Source organism: Bombina bombina, chromosome 4, assembly GCF_027579735.1.
Source record: "Bombina bombina isolate aBomBom1 chromosome 4, aBomBom1.pri, whole genome shotgun sequence".
Taxonomy (NCBI): Eukaryota; Metazoa; Chordata; class Amphibia; order Anura; family Bombinatoridae; genus Bombina; species Bombina bombina.
Window position 1 is genome coordinate 1,083,597,858 of NC_069502.1, and position 21,075 is coordinate 1,083,618,932.

General features: G+C 39.0%; 1 protein-coding gene across 1 annotated transcript in view; it reads left to right on the forward strand.

Moving 5' to 3' along the window:
* The window catches only part of SRBD1 (S1 RNA binding domain 1), an 823,313-nt gene that overhangs the window by 84,712 nt on the left and 717,526 nt on the right, over positions 1–21,075 (forward strand). The window contains exons 5-6 of the mRNA XM_053712257.1: positions 5,498–5,860; positions 6,833–6,999. Of these exons, the coding sequence (XP_053568232.1) occupies positions 5,498–5,860; positions 6,833–6,999 (530 nt within the window). The remainder of the gene's footprint in view (positions 1–5,497; positions 5,861–6,832; positions 7,000–21,075) is intronic.

Here is a 21,075-nt window from a genome sequence, read left to right on the forward strand (position 1 = left end):
ACTGGTAGCAGGCTTAGTGATAACTTTGCATGACATTGGAAAATGTTGTTTTTTAATAAAACGTTTACTGGCATGTTATTCGTTTTTGTGAGGTACTTTGGTGATAAATCTCTTTGGGCATGATTTTTTTACACATGGCTAACATATATTTTCTGCATGGAAACCGTTATATCAGGGCTCCCACTGTTGTAATAGGATTGGGAGGGACCTTGTTTTAGCGCCTTGTTGCGCAGTTAAAATTCTAGCACAGTCTTCCTGCTTCTTCCTCCTTGATCCAGGACGTCTCTAGAGAGCTCAGGGGTCTGCAAAATTCATTTTTGAGGGAGGTAATCAGTCACAGCAGATCTGTGACAGTGTGTTTGACTGTGATTAAAAGCGTTAAATCTTAATTGATATCCATTTTATCCGTTTTGGGTATTGAGGGGTTAATCATCCTTTTGCTAATGGGTGCAATCCTCTGCTAATAATACACTTCTTGTTAAGAATTGTTTAATTATATCTGTATTTTTTAAGCGCTGCAGCGTTTTTTATATTGCTTGTAAACTTATTGAAAGTGATTTCCAAGCTTGCTAGTTTCATTGCTAAGTCTGTTTAAACATGTCTGATTCAGAGGAAACTGTCTGTTCATCATGTTCAAAAGCCAATGTGGAGCCCAATAGAACGATGTGTACCAATTGTATTGATATTGCTTTGAATAAAAGTCAATCTGTACCAATAGAGAAACTATCACCAGACAACGAGGGGGAAGTTATGCCGCCTAACTCTCCTCACGTGTCAGTACCTGTGTCTCCCGCTCGGGAGATGCGTAAGATTGAGACGCCAAGTACATCTAGGCCCTTACAAATCACTTTACATGATATGGCTAATGTTATGAAAGAAGTATTATATAATATGCCCGAATTAAGGGGAAAGCGCGATAGCTCTGGGTTAAGGACAGAGCGCGCTGATGACACGAGAGCCATGTCTGATACTGCGCCACAATTTGCAGAACATGAGGACGGTGAGCTTCATTCTGTCGGTGACGGTTCTGATCCGGGGAGACCGGATTCAGAAATTTAAAATTTAAAATTTAAGCTTGAGAACCTCCGTGTGTTACTAGGGGAGGTATTAGCGGCTCTGAATAATTGCGACACGGTGGCAATTCCAGAGAAAATGTGTAGGTTGGATAGATACTATGCGGTACCGGTGTGTACTGACGTCTTTCCTATACCAAAAAGACTTACAGAAATTATTAGTAAGGAGTGGGATAGATCCGGTGTGCCTTTTTCCCCTCCCCCGATATTTAGAAAAATGTTTCCTATAGATGCCACCACACGAGACTTATGGCAGACGGTCCCTAAGGTGGAGGGAGCAGTTTCTACTTTAGCCAAACGTACCACTATCCCGGTAGAGGATAGCTGTGCTTTCTCAGATCCAATGGATAAAAAATTAGAGGGTTATCTTAAGAAAATGTTTTATATTGCAGCCTCTTGCATGCATTGCGCCTATCACGGCTGCAGCGGCATTCTGGTTTGAGTCTCTGGAAGAGGCGATTCGCACAGCGCCATTGGATGAGGCTTTGAGCAAAGTTAGAACCCTTAAGCAAGCTAATGCGTTTGTTTCAGATGCCGTAGTACATCTAACCAAACTTACGGCTAAAAATTCCGGATTCGCCATACAGGCGCGCAGAGCGCTCTGGCTTAAATCCTGGTCAGCGGATGTAACTTCCAAATCTAAGCTACTTAACATTCCTTTCAAAGGGCAGACCTTATTCAGGCCCGGCTTGAAGGAAATTATTGCTGACAGGACAGGGCCAAACCAAAGGCCAAACAGTCTAATTTTCGTGCCTTTCGTAACTTCAAGGCAGGAGCAGCATCAACTTCCTCCGCTCCAAAACAGGAAGGAACTACTGCTCGTTACAGACAGGGTTGGAAAGGCAACCAGTCATGGAACAAGGGCAAGCAGGCCAGAAAGCCCACTCCCGCCCCTAAGACAGCATGAAGACAGGGCCCCCTATCCGGAGACGGATTTAGTGGGGGGCAGACTTTCTCTCTTCGCCCAGGCTTGGGCAAGAGATGTGCAGGATCCCTGGACGTTGAAGATTATATCTCAGGGATACCTTCTGGATTTCAAAACCTCTCCTCCACAAGGGAGGTTCCATCTATCGAGGTTATCTACAAACCTAGTAAAGAGAGAGGCATTTCTACAATGTGTACAAGACCTCTTAATCATGGGAGTAATCCACTCAGTTCCGCGATCGGAACAGGGACAAGGATTTTACTCAAATCTATTTGTGGTTCCCAAAAAAGAGGGAACCTTCAGACCAATCTTGGACTTAAAGATCTTAAACAAATTCCTAAGGGTACCATCGTTCAAGATGGAAACCATTCGAACCATCCTACCCATGATCCAAGAGGGTCAATATATGACCACAGTGGACTTAAAGGATGCTTACCTTCACATACCGATTCACAAGGATCATTATCGGTACCTAAGGTTTGCCTTTCTAGACAGGCATTACCAGTTTGTGGCTCTTCCCTTCGGGTTAGCCACGGCCCCGAGAATTTTTACGAAGGTTCTGGGCTCACTTCTGGCGGTACTAAGACCACGAGGCATAGCGGTGGCTCCGTACCTAGACGACATTCTGATACAAGCGTCAAGTTTTCAGAATGCAAAGTCTCATACAGAGATAGTTCTAGCATTTCTGAGGTCGCATGGGTGGAAAGTGAACGTGGAAAAGAGTTCTCTGTTACCTCTCACAAGGGTTCCTTTTCTAGGGACTCTTATAGATTCTGTAGAGATGAAGATTTACCTGACGGAGTCCAGGTTATCAAAGATTCTCAATGCTTGCCGTGTCCTTCATTCCATTCCAAGCCCATCAGTAGCTCAGTGCATGGAGGTAATCGGCTTAATGGTCGCGGCAATGGACATAGTGCCATTTGCGCGCCTGCATCTCAGACCGCTGCAACTATGCATGCTCAGTCAATGGAACGGGGATTACTCAGATCTGTCCCCTTTGCTAAATCTGGACCAGGAGACCAGAGATTCTCTTCTCTGGTGGTTGTCACCGGTTCATCTGTCCAAAGGAATGACCTTTCGCAGACCAGATTGGACGATTGTAACAACGGATGCCAGCCTTCTAGGCTGGGGAGCAGTCTGGAATTCCCTGAAGGCTCAGGGATCGTGGACTCAGGAGGAGAAACTCCTTCCAATAAACATTCTAGAATTAAGAGCAATATTCAATGCTCTTCTAGCTTGGCCTCAGTTAGCAAAACTGAGGTTCATCAGATTTCAGTCGGACAATATCACGACTGTGGCCTACATTAATCATCAAGGGGGAACCAGGAGTTCCCTAGCGATGTTGGAGGTCTCGAAGATAATTCGCTGGGCAGAGTCTCACTCTTGCCACCTGTCAGCGATTTACATCCCAGGCGTGGAGAACTGGGAGGCGGATTTCCTAAGTCGCCAGACTTTTCATCCGGGAGAGTGGGAACTTCACCCGGAGGTATTTGCTCAACTGATTCGTCGTTGGGGCAAACCGGATCTGGATCTCATGGCATCTCGCCAGAACGCGAAGCTTCCTTGTTACGGATCCAGGTCCAGGGACCCGGGAGCGGTGCTGGTAGATGCATTAGCAGCCCCTTGGGTTTTCAACATGGCTTATGTGTTTCCACCATTTCCGTTGCTACCTCGACTGATTGCCAGGATCAAACAGGAGAGGGCATCGGTAATTCTGATAGCGCCTGCGTGGCCACGCAGGACCTGGTATGCAGACCTAGTGGACATGTCGTCCTGTCCACCATGGTCTCTGCCTCTGAGGCAGGACCTTCTAATTCAGGGTCCTTTCAACCATCCAAACCTAATTTCTCTGAGGCTGACTGCCTGGAAATTGAACGCTTGATTCTATCAAAGCGTGGGTTTTCGGATTCGGTCATTGATACATTAATACAGGCTCGGAAACCTGTGACCAGAAAAATTTACCTTAAGATATGGCGTAAATATTTATATTGGTGCGAATCCAAGAGTTACTCATGGAGTAAGGTTAGGATTCCTAGGATATTGGCTTTTCTACAAGAGGGTTTAGAAAAGGGTTTATCCGCTAGTTCGCTAAAGGGACAGATTTCAGCTCTGTCTATTCTTTTACACAAACGTCTGGCAGAGAATCCAGACGTCCAGGCTTTTTGTCAGGCTTTGGCTAGAATTAAGCCTGTGTTTAAAGCTGTTGCTCCTCCGTGGAGCTTAAACTTGGTTCTTAAAGTTCTTCAGGGTGTTCCGTTTGAACCCCTTCATTCCATTGATATTAAGCTTTTATCTTGGAAAGTTTTGTTTTTGATGGCTATTTCCTCGGCTCGAAGAGTCTCTGAGTTATCTGCCTTACATTGTGATTCTCCTTATCTGATCTTTCATTCAGACAAGGTAGTACTGCGTACTAAGCCTGGGTTTTTACCTAAGGTTGTTTCTAACAGGAATATCAATCAAGAGATTGTTGTTCCATCATTATGTCCTAATCCTTCTTCAAAGAAGGAACGTCTTTTGCATAATCTAGACGTGGTCCGTGCTCTGAAGTTCTACTTACAGGCAACTAAAGATTTTAGACAAACTTCTTCTCTGTTTGTCGTTTACTCTGGACAGAGGAGAGGTCAAAAGGCTTTGGCTACCTCTCTCTCTTTTTGGCTTTGTAGCATAATACGTTTAGCCTATGAGACTGCTGGACAGCAGCCTCCTGAAAGAATTACAGCTCATTCCACTAGAGCTGTGGCTTCCACCTGGGTCTTTAAGAATGAGGCCTCTGTTGAACAGATTTGCAAGGCTACAACTTGGTCTTCACTTCATACTTTTTCCAAATTTTCCAAATTTGACACTTTCGCTTCTTCGGAGGCTGGTTTTGGGAGAAAGGTTCTACAGGCAGTGGTTCCTTCTGTTTAATGTTCCTGCCTTGTCCCTCCCATCATCCGTGTACTTAGCTTTGGTATTGGTATCCCATAAGTAATGGATGACCCGTGGACTGAACACACTTAACAAGAGAAAACATAATTTATGCTTACCTGATAAATTTATTTCTCTTGTAGTGTGTTCAGTCCACGGCCCGCCCTGTCTTTTTAAGGCAGGTTCTAAATTTTAAAATTATAACTCCAGTCACCACTGCACCTTATAGTTTCTCCTTTCTCGTCTATATCCGGTCGAATGACTGGATATGACATGTGAGGGGAGGAGCTATATAGCAGCTCTGCTTGGGTGATCCTCTTGCAACTTCCTGTTGGGAAGGAGAATATATCCCATAAGTAATGGATGACCCGTGGACTGAACACACTACAAGAGAAATAAATTTATCAGGTAAGCATAAATTATGTTTTTTTCTGAGCAGAACATATTTTCATTTAATACTTGTGGAGGTGTGTCCCTCTCCACCAGTGGTGTAAATTTAAACAAATTAAATATGTTTCATGAAAAAGTTGAACCACTTATTTAAAGGGATACTTATAGTTTTGACATTAATACTTTTGTTATTACCTTGCAGAGACTGTCAATGACACTTGATGGAGAAATTAGTCAAGGTGGGTTACAAGCTCAGCCAATCAAACAAGAAAATTCACAACTAAAGAAAGCTACGCCAATCAAGACCAAGTCTCCAAAGCTTGAATCTAAGGCATTCCGAGTGAAGGAAGAAAGATTAAGTATGGGAATTGATGCGTTTCCCTCCACAAGCACTTTGCACAAGGACCTAGAAGTGAAGAAGGAGGAACCTTCAGATGATTTCACATTTGGAGAACCTCCATTAAAAAAGTTGAAGACATCTTCTGATCCTTCAGGGAAGCCGGTGAAGCAAGTTAACTCCAGTAGTGGTCATGAGGGAAATGAAATGAACTGGAACTTTGTTGAGGTGTGAATACATTTTTCTCTCTCTAAATGTATTTATTTGTGCTAATACCGTATTACAGTAGTATGGGTAAAAACCCATAAATAGCCATGTCATGCAGATGTAGATAATAATCAGACATGTAGCTACATTGTGATTGTAATTAAAGGTACACTAATGTGATGTAATAACTTTAATACATCACTGTTCCTAACAGCAGTGCAGTACAGGTACGTTTTTAACTTATACACAATTTTTACTTATTTTACATTAAACTTGCCTTGTACTTTTTTTTCCTTCTTAAAAAGGAGCTGAAGGCACTTTACTAGAGGCTGTATGGTGTAGGCCATTATTGACAATGGTGATGTGCTCCCGAGTGTTTGTTGCTTTGGAGGAGGGCATGCGCAGTGTCTGTCTCACCAGAGACAAATACTCCAGAGTTTGCCACCATTTATAATAAAGGTTTGGGCACTACAGCCTTTGATTGTCTCATATTGTCTGGAATCACTATATTATTAAACAAGAATAGTATGGAGGCTCCATCTACAGTAGAGGCATGTGTAAAAAATGCTCTAAAGTAAGAATGCTTTCAAAACTAAAAATGTTAATAGTTTATTTTTTATGAATTAACAAAATGCAAGGTGAGTGAAAGAACAAAAATCTAAATCTTATCAATATTTGTTCTGACCACCCTTAGTGAATACAGCTCAACAGCATACTCCTCTTGTAAAATCTGAATATTATTTAAAACCTTAAAGCGCATAGGGTTTGCTACATCTATGTTCATTTTTCTAAAAAATTAAATAAAATACAAATAAATTGTGTTCATTATGAATATAATTTACCAAGTTATTAAGTATAGGTTACCTTCTATCCTCCAGTTCAGCTTTGATATAATAATGCTGAGCTTATGGATATTTAGAATAAGACTATTGGAAGCCTATTTTTTGAATAGTGGTAATTGTATTTCTCATGATACATTAAATTATTCCACAGGTTTTGTCAGAGAAAACAAATGTTGAAACCTGGGTTTGTTCAAATCTGATCAAGCTTTTTCAAGATGAAAATACTATCCCGTTTATTGCACGGTATAGAAAGGAACTTATCAACAATCTAGATGCAGAGGCCTTGCGGGAAGTACAGCACGGGTTAGAGGAGTTACGGTAAGACATAAGAATGGAAATCAAACTCACAAACAAAAGCACAGTGTAACACACATAAATACTTAGCAGAAGGAAATAAGGAAATACATGGAGGATGGTTTAAAATGTGAGAAAATAAATAAATAGGTTAATATAGGTTTTCAACATTCCTGAATAAGTGTGTTTTTAGAGAACACTGGAATCTGAAAGCTTGAGGTATGTCTTACAGAACAAGATAGATTATTCTACAGAATAGCTGCAGTTCTAGTATTGTCCATTAGACAGGAATGTGATAAAGTATTGAGAAAGGAAGAGAGAAGTAGGTCTTGGCGCAAGAAGAAGGGGTGGGTGGGAGAGTACTTGAAGCAGGGACACACAGTAGCTTGCGATACCAGTGAGAATTGAGTTACAGTAGTAAAAGTGGAATATAACTTGATATGATTTGAGCGGTTTCAAATGTCTGTAGTTTCTTGTGTGAGGAGGTGGTACATTTTTCAGATATGTTAAAGGACCAGTAAACAAAGTACATTTTGCATATTCAACAAATGCATGATAAAAAGACAATGCAATAGCACTTAGTCAAATTAGAAGTCAATTTTTTTCTGACAATTTTAAAAGTTATGTCTATTTCTACTCCCCCTGTATCATGTGACAGCCATCAGCCAATCACAAATGCATACACGTACCATGTGACAGCCATCAGCCAATCACAAATGCATATACGTTTATTCTGTGAATTCTTGCACATGCTCAGTAGTACACGTCTCAAAAAATTTAGATATAAAAAAACTGTGTACATTTTGTTAATGGAAGTAAATTGGAAAGTTGTTTAAAATTGCATGTTCTATCTGAATCATAAAGTCTAATTTGACTTGAGTGTTCCTTTTAAGGTGGAATGGCCAGAATTATACAGAGGCTGAATTCAAGGAGAAAATCAATGTTGTGAGATAATATAACCTCAAGGCAAATTTAAGGGTGTATTTGGAATGGTGCAATGAACAAAAAACATTGTCAGCGGCAGTCATGTGGAAGAAAAATGCTCGTTATTAAGAGAGGTCAGAGGAAGATGGCTAGACTTGTGCAGGCAAACAGACAGACCACAATTTTGCGACTCACATCTTTATTCAACCTTAATGCAGAGAAAAACAAATCGCAACCCACCACTAGGTGCACTTAGTTGTAGATGGGCTACAACAGCTGGCGGCCACGTCGGTTGCTGTTATTAATAGAGAAAAACAACAGAGCACGCCTTCTGTGGGCACAGCAACACCAGTGCTGGATGATCGAAGGCCGGAAAAAAAAAGTCGATTGGTTTGGCGAGTCGAAGTTCCTAGTATGTGATGTTGATGGCAGTCCCCAAATTTGGTTAAAACAGCATGAGTCCATGGACCCGTCATGTCTATTGAAAACTGTGCAAGGTGGTGGGGGTAGTGTTATGCTGTGGTGAATGTATTCCTGGCACACGTAAACATTGTTGCTGACCAAGTGCATGCGTTCATGTTGACAGTTTATCCTCAGGCAGCTGGTTACTTCCAGCAGGATAATGCGTCGGTACACAAAGCCTGCATCACTATGGGATGGTTCCTGGAACATGACAATGACTTTTCTTTGCAGCAGTGGGTCACTCAGTCCCCGGATCTCATTCCTATTGAACATCTTTGGGATGAGCTGAAAAGGGCGAATCACTGCAGGCCTAAACCTCCGTTGAATCTCCAGGAGTTGCGTGACGCACTCATATCTGCATGGTACACAATACCTCCACAACATTTTCAGAATCTTGTTGAATTCATGCCTAGAAGGCTATAGTAGGCTCAAAACCTGTACCTAATAATGGCCGCACAGTAGCTATAACTATTTAAAGGGATACTAAACCCAAATTCTTTCTTTCATAATTCAGATAGAGCATGCAATTTAAGCAACTTTTTATTTACTCCTACTATCAATTTTTCTTTGTTCTCTTGCTATCTTCATAGGAGGGGCTTAATGGATAGCCAGAGGTAATGTTTCAGTGTTCTCCCCAGGACATATTTAACGGTGCACACTTACCGGCTGATTTTACTGATCATCCGTCTAAAATTTAAGCCAATTTTAAGATAAAATTAGCTAATATTAATTTTTTTCAAAGTTTGCTGCACAAATTATCATTCAGTCAATGTATGTGAAATTATGCAATTAATTTGGGCTTTAGATAGTATTAACCTCCCCACACCAGCTACTTTATAATGCTATCCGGCTGGCAATATTTTCTATGGAGAACACTGTTTTATATGTGTGGGGTAATAACTTTAGATAATTTTATTTCTTTCCTAAGATATGGAGAGTCCACAACGTCATCAATTACTAGTGGGAATATCACTCCTGGCCAGCAGGAGGAGGCAAAGTGCACCACAGCAAAGTCATTCTCTTTGCCTCTGTCAAAGGAGCAGGTGAAGTTTTGGTGTCTGAAGAAAATTGGATTTCTTTTCGCTACAAGCAAGATTTTTGGGTAAAGCTGTAGTCCACGTCAATCTGTGCAATAGAGTAGTAGTGGCTTTCAAGCAGTTAGGAACTTGTGAGGTGGGCCTTGCTTAGTTTCTGAACATATTGCTGCGCATGGTATTGAAAGCCAGAGTAGGTTTACTCTGTTCTTTCTCTTTCTACAGGTTCCTGTAAGGAGTATGTGTCCTTTCACGCCTTGTAAGTTGTCCTCCTGCTGGACAGCTAGACTGCAGGTAAGTGCTTTTGTCTTCTAGGTTTGGAGACTTGCACTAGGTAGAGTTTTTCTGCAGTATTTATTGGGGCATATTAATTGTTTGGGAAGGATTTTATTTGGCAGTGGCAGGCACTTTATATATTTGTGAGACTTGTGGGGGTTTATTCCTTATATTGTGGGAATCATCCCCAGAGGCTGTGGTTTTTGTTCAGTTTATTAGCACTTTCTTTTCCCCCTAATACTGAGCTGCAGTTAGCAAAAACCCCCTGTAGTACAGTGGTAAGTAACTGGTTTTGGAGTGGGAGAACTGTTTTTTTTTTACTCGTATCACAATTTAAAGTCTTGTTGGATACGTAGTAGTTGAAGGATCTACAATGTTTTTGGATCTATTAATGGTAGCTTATTCTTGTATTTGAGGAACGGGTAGCAAGGAGTGAGTAACCTTGGCTGCTTTGTACAAATGTGAGGGAAGTTGAATGATTTTCCACTTGTTAAGGAATGGGCCTTTTGATAAAACTTATGTGGCTGTTGTGTACTTGAAGCGCGCTGCTAGTTCTAGCTGCGCACCTTATTTCTTTGACTTTTATGTGACTCCGCCTCCTTCGGCTGAGAGCGGAGATGCGCCATTTCCAGCTGTCTCTGGGTCCGATCACGTGACACCACCGCCTTCTCCGGCTGATAACGGAGCAGTGCCATTTTCAGCTGCCTTTGAGTAGTGTATGGATATTGTTAATAGTCTTATGCATTATTTTGGATCGTTTACCTTTTGAGTATGTAGTTCCCTGAAAGATAACGTTGCTTTAAGTGAAAGTGCATAATAGTAAAATCTTATATTTTCCTTAAAGTGAAAGTGCTTATTTATCAAGCGTCCCAAGTAGTCCTTAATAAAATAAGTTAAGGTAATTGGGATATTTTTTATTGGTTTTGGAACAGGGTTCTGTTCCTATGATAATTGCTTCTCATGTTTAAGGCAATTTTGTATACCTTTTAAAGTGACAGCACAATTTTTTAAGTTTTTATTTTTTCGTGCAGTTTAATTTTGGAGCTAGAGTACTGCTTCCTTGGACATATGTCTGTTATGCCTTGATTCATACATTTTGTTACTGTGCAGTTTTGTTTCTCCTGCTTAAAAAGGACTTTAAAATGCTATTTTCTGAGCCTCATGTCTCTCATGATGATGCTGTTTAGGCATTACCACAGCTTTCTCCTCAAACGTCCCAATCCTTAATGGCTACACATATAGTACTCTGCATTTCCTCTCAGTCTCCTGGAGGAGTTTATTTGCCTGCAGGAATGGCTGCACAGGTATCTTCTGCGGTACCTGCAGCATTATCTGCTATTCCTATGTTCCTACGCAAGAGAAAAATTAGATATTTAGATAGTAAGGTTTCTGTTCCATCTCCTGCTACACTGATTGCCCTCCCTCATAGGTCTGATGAGGAGGATACGTTGGTAGCCCCTGAGGATGAAATCTCAGATTCGGACAGTATAATTTCTTTATCTTAAACTGAAGAAGTACACTTCTGATTTAAGCCTGAACACCTTCGTGTACTGTTAAAGTAAATATTGGCTGCTTTGGAAGACTCCGATTCTCTTGTCGTTGTCAACCCTAGGAAATCTAGTAAATTTAATAAATTCTATGATGTTCCTTCCTCTGTGGAGGTATTTTCTGTTCCAGAACGTGCAACAGAGATTTGTTCACAAGAATGGGAGAACCCAGGGGTACTTTTCTCCCCGTTTCCCTTGATGTTTCCTGTCGCTGACTCCATTAAAGGTTCATGGCGCACGGTGCCTAAAGTAGAAGGGGCCTTTTCTACTCTGTCTGAGAGAACTATGGTCCCTATAGAGGAGAGCTGCTCTCTTATGGATCCCTGGTCAAAAAGCCGGTGGCTTATTTGTTAAAGATGTATGTTCATCAAGATTTTCAGACACCTTGTCTGATTCAATTTTGGAGACTTCTTTGAAGAAGATCCAAGATAGAATTGAGGCTCTCAAACTAGCCAATTCCTTTATTTCTGATGCTCCTGTGCAAATTTTAGCTTGGAGTCTAGATATCTGGCTTCTCTGTCTTAGCCACAGAATGTGGTGGCTAAACTCTTCAGCTGATGTTACTTCTAATTCCAAGGAAATTTTTCTTGGAAACCCATTCAGTTTTGGATATGAGATGTCCCAGTTGGGCTGTGGACATAGTATTTCAGGGTTACAGAATTGAATTTTAAATTTTTTCCTCCCAGTGGCAAATTCCACCTCCCTCGTTTACCTGCAGTCTAGATATAAAAGAGAGGTATTCTTGAACTATGTTCAGAACCTTCCTTACTGGGAGTGATAGTTCCAGTAAGAGAACAGGGCCTAGGGTTCTATTCAATTTGGTTCTTGATTCCCAATAAAGAGGGAATTTTTCGACCCTTTCTAGACCTTAAGAGTCTCAACTAATTGCCCAGAGTGCCATCCTTCTAAATGGAAATCTTTTGTTCCGTTCTTCTTTTGGTCCAAGAGGGTCAGTTCATGACGACCATAGACCTGAAGGATACGTATCTTCATGTTCCCTTTCAGTGATCATTTTAAGTTCCTGAGATTTGCCCTTATAGACAATCACTTTCAGTTTGTGGTTCTGGGGGCTTTCTTTGCAGGGATTCCTGGAAGAGTTTCCCTTGTTATAGCTACAAGGGTAGTTTTCTTAGGGACCATAATATTTTCCATATCTATAAAGAATTTTCTGACAGAGGTCGGAAATTTCTGATTCTTTCCTCTTGCCTCTTTTTGACTATCAGTGGCTCACTGTATGGTTATTTGGTCTGATGGTCACTCTCATGGACATCTTCCCTTTGCTCAATCTCATTTGTGAGCTCTGCAGTTATGCATGCTCAGATAATGGTACGGAGTCCTTTCGGATTTGTCTCAGAGGATAGATCTAGACAGTCGACAGTGGTTGCCTTCTCAGGAGCATCTGGCTCAGGGCACATGCTTTCAGAGACCTTCCTGGGTGATTGGGTCACGGACGCCAGCCTGCTAAGGCTGGGGAGCAGTCTGGGATTCGTTAAAGGTGCAGGGTCTATGGACTCGAGAGGAGTCTGCTCTCTCCAAAAACATCTTGCAGTTGAAAGCGATTTTCAATGCTCTGATGGCTTGACCTTAGTTGTTCTTTGCCCGGTTTATCGGGTTCCAGTCGGGCTTCATCACCTCAGTGGTTTACATCGAAGGAATTCGGAGTTCCTTAGCCAAGAAGGAGGTGGTTTGGATTATTCAGTGAGTGGAAGCTCACATTTGTTTGTCTTTCTGCCATCCACATTCCACGACTGGACAACTGGGAAGCGGACTTCCTGAGCAGACAGTCTTTTCATCCAGGGGAGTGGGCTCTCCATCCGGAGGTGCTCTGCAGGTTAACCCTCAAATGGGGGGTACCGGTGTTGGTTCTGAAGACGTCTCGGAAGATTAACCTTTCCAGGTCTGGTTAAAGTTTGAGAGATCTGCAGGCCGCCCTGATGGTTGATCTGGCGGTTCCTTGGGATTTTGGTCAAGCTTACTGGTTTCCTCTGTTTGCGCTCCTTCCACGAGTCTTTGCTCGTATCAAATAGGAGAGAGCATCGGTATTTTTTATTTTTTTTTATTTTTTATTTATTTATTTACCAACAAGTGCAAATACATGTTCAGAGTCAAAAGATACAAAGCCAATATACTGTATAATCAGATACAATGCAAGAACAAAACAAAAAGAGAAACACATGAAAAGACATTAGTGGTACCAAAATAAGACAATATCCTCTTTTTGCTAATATAACTTCAGTGACTGTTTCATCAGTATATCAATGAATCCACTATTGCTGGTGGTTTTCTTAAATAAACCCGTAAAACAAAACAAGACAAAACAAAACAAAACAAAATAAAACAAAAAAAAAACAACAAAAAAACAAAAACAAAAAAAAATTCCCTTTTCTCTTCGTTTATTTCTTAAACCGTTATTTTCCTAACGAATGCTTAGCAATGTTCTGTTTCTAAATGGGTACATTATCTGTTCTTGTTGTGTTTTGCCCAAAGATCTTATCAATGGATCCCATTTTTTCAAGAACAAATATACTTCATTTTCTTTAGATGCTTGTGTAGCATATTGTTCTAGGATCATTTGTTTCATAAGGAAGTTCTTCCACTCCGTGAAACTAGTTTTTTTTCTATTTTTCCAATTTTTATATATAATATTTCTAGCTGATAGTATTACTATGTTTATCAGTCTAATATTTTGCAATTTCGGTTCTGATTTATCAACTATAAAAATAATTTGTTCTATATTTAAATAATTCTGTCTATCAAGAATCTTAGAAAGCCAGAATTCAATCTTTAGCCAAAATTGTTTGATCATTGGGCAATCCCATACCATGTGAATAAGATCTGCTGCCAACATTTTACATTTCGGACATTTATAAAAAAAATTATTTCCCCACTCTGAACCATTTTTTGGAGTATAATAAGTTTTGTAAAGCAATTTTATATGGGTCTCTCGCCATGTCTCTGACAGTGTTGTTTTAGCCACGTTTTGAATTGATTTTTTTCAATAATCTGTGTCTATCTGAAAATGACTCCATTTTTCAGACATTTGTTCTAGGTTGGCTGATCCTTCTTGAGTTAACAACATTTTATACCAAGGTGATATGGAATAAATTCCCTGCTTAACCATCCCTATCCAAGAATCCAATTTTTCCCAATTCCAAACATACCCATTCTTCCCAACCAGTTTATCTACATAATGCTTTACTTGTAGGAAAGCAAAAAGATCTTTGTTAACCAAGCCAAATTCTTCCTTTAACATCTCAAAGTTCTTCACGAATTTTCTCTCCAAATTTATAATTTGATGTACATACTTCAGACCTTTTCTTTCCCAATTCTTAAATATCACCGACTTTATGCCTTCAGGGAAAGCCGGGTTATTCTGAACTCCCAAATATTTAGATATACCAAACTGGATCTTAAGCTTTACACATACTTTTTGCCAGGCCCATATAGGGTAGTATATCGTTTTTAGCCTTTTCAATTCTATTGGTAATTCTGGCCCTGATAAATGTATAAAATTTGTCATTTTAAGTGAGGGAAAAAAACTTAATTCTATTTCTGGTATTGTGTAATATGCAGTTTCTGAGATCCATTCTATGACTATCCTACCTAAGATTATCCAATTATAATACTCTAGATTTGGGAGTGCAAAACCCCCACTTTCCCTTTGTAAATATAATTTCTTCATAGAAATTCTAGCTTCCCATTCCAAATAAATTTATGGATGTCTGATTGTAGTTTTTTTAAGTCTTTTTTAAAAATTGGTATAGGGATGTTTTGCATGATGTAGAGTATTTTAGGGAAAGTTATCATTTTGTAAAGGTTTATTCTACCCATTATGGAGAGAGGCAACTTCGACCAAAATTTAAACTCCTCTCTTATTCTATTAAACAACGGTGTATAGTTCATAGTGTACCATTTGTCTTCATATGGAGATATGTAAATGCCTAGATATCTTATGCCTTCCGGAGCAATTTTAAAATATTTCTTAATTTTAGTACTAGCTTGACCATTTATCATCATTAATTCAGACTTGCTCACATTTATTCTATAACCAGAAAAGGTACTAAAATTGTTAATTATATCCGTTATTATAGGAATATTCTTTTCCAGATTACTTACAAATAGGAGCAGGTCATCCGCATATAATGCTACCTTACTGTAATGACCCAAATAACACTTATGATTGAATAAACAAAAGTTATAGTAAAGTCTCCTTATTTCTTGAATGTCTGTAAATAAAGTTTGAACATTTAGCATTGCTGATATATATATATATATATATATATATATATATATATATATATATATACATATAAATATATATATATATATATATATATATGTGTGTGTTCCTTACGTATTACCCCTTATATTATGACTTAACATAAGGGGATGTGAGTAAGGGTTTAATATTGATACAAAGCTTATATATTGCCATTCCTTTAAGCAACAAAGTAAACTTTAGTACTCAGTACAAGTATGACAAGATATATATAAACTAGTTAACATAGATTTATATGACATTGGTGATTCGTGTGTTAATTGCGCAGTAAATGTATATACAAGTAAGACTCTGCAGATTATAGCAAAAATATATCACAATGCAGTCTCAGCACAAATGCTGTACTCACAAGGAGAATGGAGGATGCAGTCTGAGATCGGTTGAGACCGGAAGCAGCTGAAGGTGACGTCACCCGGTGTTCTGTGAGGCTGTCAGGTCTGGAGATAGAGCGTAGTAGCAGAGGTAACTGCACAGGAAGCAGGGAGAGTGTTGTCAGAAAACACTGAGCAACCAGGTAGGCAGATACTGCAGGAGATATCCAGCTGAAGTTAATCCCTTAGTAGAAGGGGGAAGGAAACAGCTGAGTTCAGTAGCAGTGTAAGACAGGCTGATACAAGGGTGTGACCAGAATACCAAGCAATGTATTCTGGGAGCACCTAGACTTTATAGGATTATGGGATAAATGTCTTAAAGGCACAGTACACATTACACTTACATTCAAATTGCTCTATTTTAATTCCTTCCATCTTCTCTCTTAAAACACATGCTAGGGGCTCTATAACTAAGTCAAATAGCAGGGGAGACAGAGGGCACCCTTGCCTAGTACCTCTTTTTAAAATTATGTCACCCGAAATTTGACCATTGATTAATAATGCTGTATGAGGAAAATTATATAATTTTTCAACTAGTTTAATTATTCTTTCATGAAAACCAAACTTCCTTAGTGTAAAATATAAATGGTTCCACTCTATTGAGTCGAACGCTTTTTGTGCCTCCAATGATATAATGGCAGCATCAGAGCTCTTAACTAGTGCCCCCATGTTACTTTGTTTCTTAAAGTAATCTATGATAAGAAAAACTTTTCTAATATTGGATGACGAATTCCTTCCTTTCAAAAGCCTGTTTGATCTTTATGTATTACTTGTTTGAGTACTATTTGAAATCTCTCCGCCAATATTCCAGTTAACAGCTTATAATCTATGTTTAAAAGAGATATAGGCCTATATGAGTCCATCTGATCATTTTTTTTATTTGGCTTCAATATTAAGGAAGTCCAGGAAGAGATGAAATTACTTGACATATCTTTTCCCTCACAAAGATAGGAGTTGAAGAGAGATTTAAGAGTAGGTACTATCTGCTCTGTTAAGATTTTATAATACTCGTTAGGCAATAAATCTGGACCAGGCGATTTATTATTCTTTAGATTTGTTATCATCTTTTCAATCTCCCTCTCTGTGATGGGTTCTATTATTTTATTCATTTCATCTCTATCTACCATTGGGAGTTTTATGTTTGACCAAAATTTTTCCTTATTATGCAAATTTAAATTTTCGGCACTATATACCTTTTGGTAATATTCTTCTAATGCTTTCATAATATCCTCTGTTTTATTCAAAACTTGTCCTTCTTTATTGAGGGTACAAATAAAATTATGCCCCCTAAACTTATTAACTAGTTTTGCAAGGATTTTACCAGATTTATTCCCATATCTAAAATATTTTGAGCTATCCTTTATCTCTTGTTGTGTAGTATGATTTAATAGCCATAGATATCTTGCTTCCTTAGCCTCCCCATATTTCTTCCAGTTAACTATTGAGGGTTCATCTAAAACTCTATTATATGCTGATGTGATCCTTCTTGTGATTTCTATCTCTCTTATTTTCTGTTTTTTTTAATCCCGGCTAGATATGCTATAATCTCGCCTCTTATTACCGTCTTAGATGCCTCCCAATATATTTCAGGCCTATTAGCATATTCATGATTATTGCGTGCATAATCCTGCCATTTTGTAACTAAAAATGTCTTGAACTTCATATTTTCCAATAGGTATGTTGGAAACCTAAATCTTTTAATTATAGAGTTGTAAGTATTTATCTTTAATCTTAGGGTTATCGGGGCATGATCTGACAAGATTATGTCTCTAATTATGGCTTCTGCCTCAATGTCAAACAATTTTTCCGAAACTAAAAACATATCTAGCCTGGAGAAAGTTTTATGCGTTTTTGAAACACAAGTATAATCTTTACTTATTGGATTATTTTCCCTCCATATATCTTTAATATTTAAATTATACATAAATTTCTTAAGAAGTTTAGATTCAAGTTTATCCCTTCTGCTTTTCTTTGAGATTTCTCCGGTTCTAAATCTATCTATTGGTACTTGACGAACCATATTGAAATCTCCACCCAATATAAGTGTACCTTCTGTCTCTGTTAGTAAATGTGCTTGTAGATCTAACCAAAATTTAGGGGAGTGTTCATTTGGTCCATATATATTACAAATTGTGATTTTTTTTCCCCATAAATTCAATTTTTGAGAGTATATATCTCTCATTTGGATCCAAAAAACAGGTTTTCAATTTATACTCTAAAATTTTCCTTATAAGGATGGCTATTCCTCTCTTTCTACTTTTACACGGGGTTCCTAATACCGTACCCACCCAATTATTTTTCAGTTTTTCCAACTCCTCCTTTTTTAAGTGGGTTTCCTGTATTAGTGCTATATCAGTTCCTATCATTTTGAGTTGTTTAAGTATTGCTTTCCTTTTTAATGGGGAGGTAATTCCACCCACATTCCAAGAGGTGAATTTAATTATATTTGTCATATATTATACGGGGGAGGGAAAAAAGCACGCCTATCTAAACTATAGACAGAAGAGGAAAAGGGGGAAAGAGAAGAAGAAAAAAAAACAAAAAACCCCACAACAAATAAAATTAAAAAAAATTAAATTAAAAATTATACTTGGTGTAAGGACAGGTGAAAACATCTTAAAAGAAATAAACACATTTCTCTATGGCCAATACTGTACAACCAGTATAGCCAATACAGCCTATAATCAATAAACATTTATTTATTTTAACTCCTTCATGTATAGTTCAGCGTCACTAACATTTTCTATCATTTTAATTCCCTGTGTGTCTTGTATGCGAATCCTAGCGGGATATATTAAAGTAGCATTCAACCCTCTTTTTATTAGTTGGGTGCAAATTGGTGCCATTTCTCTCCGTTTGTTAGATACTTCTACAGAATAATCTTGGAAAATCAAATTTTTTTAATCCTCAATAATTACTTCTTTTTTTCCCCTGTAATAATGGAGCATTTTTAGTTTATCCTGGAAGTTAAGGAATCAAGCAATTATAGGTCTTGGCCTGTCATTACTTCTATCTTCCCTCACCGGTCCTATCCTGTGACTTCTCTCAATTAAAAAAGGTAGTTCATTAGCAGGAATTTCTAATATCTCAGGGAGAATGATAGATAAAAATTTGTTTAAATCTTTATATTGAGTTTTTTCAGATAGACCTATTATTTTAATATTATTCCGTCTGGCTCTATTTTCTGCGTCGTCTACTTTAACCTGTAACTCCCTTATGCTCTGCTCCATTTTGGTTATTTTAGTCTCATTTATGATATTGCTATCTTCTATATCAGAGATCCTTTGCTCTGCCTCGGTCAATCTCCTAGCAAATTGTCTGACTTCAGTTGCTAACCCTGAAATTTCTGCTTTGACCTGCTCAAATTGGGGAATAAAAATCTCTGATATATTTTTGATCAGTATTTGGGTGTCTATTTGGTTGAGACTCTGATTTATTTCAGCTACAGTTTCACTACTTCCTTTCCCTTTCCTATCCCTATTCCTGGCCGTCATTGCTGGTGATTTGCTCTTTGTTTGTGTCACAAATTTCTCCACGTGTAAGTATATCACACTTGTTCCCTTGATATACAAAGTTTTTAGTGTCTGTTACATGTGCAAAAAGAAAATACAAAAAAAAAAAAATAGTGGACAAGTGAAGAAAAAAAGAATACAAAACAAAAAAAGGAAAAAGAAATATATATATATATATATATATTTTTTTTTGGTGTGTTTTAAACAATTTCAATAATGATTTATGTGCTATTATTATGTGCTATTAATTAGTGTCAATAATATGACCAGCCTCTGGCCAGCAAAATAGGAATATTCATTAATTCTATTAATGTAGAAGTTGATGTAGAAGTTGATGTCTAAAACAGGTTAAGCTGAATCAAGTTATCACTCTTATTACCACACAGAAAAACAAAAATAATCTAAAATTCAGCTCCAGAGATATAGGATGTTTCCAACACAAGAGACAATACAAAATTATTATCTCATTCAATTTCCCACTTCTCCTGCAGACAATATTAGTGACTTTGTAAGATCTTATCTTCAGATTATTTCTATAATTATAATTATCAGCGGGGTAAAAGTCAAAGTCTTAGTTTATCTCAAGCTTAATTTCCCCGCTTTATTTATGTATTCCTTGTTTAGTTTTCAGGTCAGTCCTCTTTCCTTTACCCTCTATCTCTCTTATTTTTTTTCCTCAAAAGTAATTATTCATTTAAATGTCCCCAAGGGTAAAGATACAAGGCAAACGTATACTTTCTAAACAATCCTCTGCCGCTTTAAATCAACAGTCCCAACAGACTCCGTAGTGTCCCGGCCCGGTATGTCTATGTCACAATTACACAGTGCAAGCTTCACATACCTCTTGATGATTGTTCTCTGCCTCTGATTCCAAAGAGCCGTTTTTACCTTGCTCGCTCACAGTAATAGACGAGGCACGCCAAACACTGTGTTGCCTGCTGGGCTAGGATCGGAAAGGCGGCTGCCGATGATGACGACAGCAGCACAGCCTCTCTCCCCTGCCGGAGGGAAACCACACACCGCTCTAGAAGCCAACTCCCAAACGGGACATGAAGAAGGAACCAAGAGTGACTCCCCGCCGGCCCGTGGCCGCACACAACCAGGACAGTCCACAGCCAATCCACTCCAGGGCGTCAATCACAGGTGAGTCCGTCCTTTCACCAAGCTGCCTCTCTCCACCGAAGGGGACACCCCACAGTCAGCCAAGCGACCAGGCGATCAGCTGACTCCACGGCAGTCTTCTTTTCCTAGGGGGAGGCTCCTTCACCCACAGTAATTGTGTAGCATATCCCTTTTTAAGGTTATTCGCACTGTGTGAAGTTCTGATTTTCCGGGAATTTTGACAGAAACCTAAGTCAGCTTCCAAGTTTCCACTAGCCTTTTGCGTATCGCTAGCTGACTTGTATCTTCCAAGAGCAGCGCTGTATTATGCACTGTTTCCTTCTTGAATCATTTCATCGGTTTCCACTTTCCATCCAACGAATCCTTACCCCAGATTCGAGCCCAGTCCTGGGCTATGGTCACTGCGTTGAGGGGGAAGGGTAAGCTTCCCTTCTAGCTGACGCTGACACAGAGCTAACACGGAGCACCAACACAGCAACACCTGTTTGCTCCTCCCCTCCGCACACACCTGATCACCTCCCTCCAAAAAAATCGAGCATCGGTATTTCTAATAGCTCCTGCATAGCCTTGCAG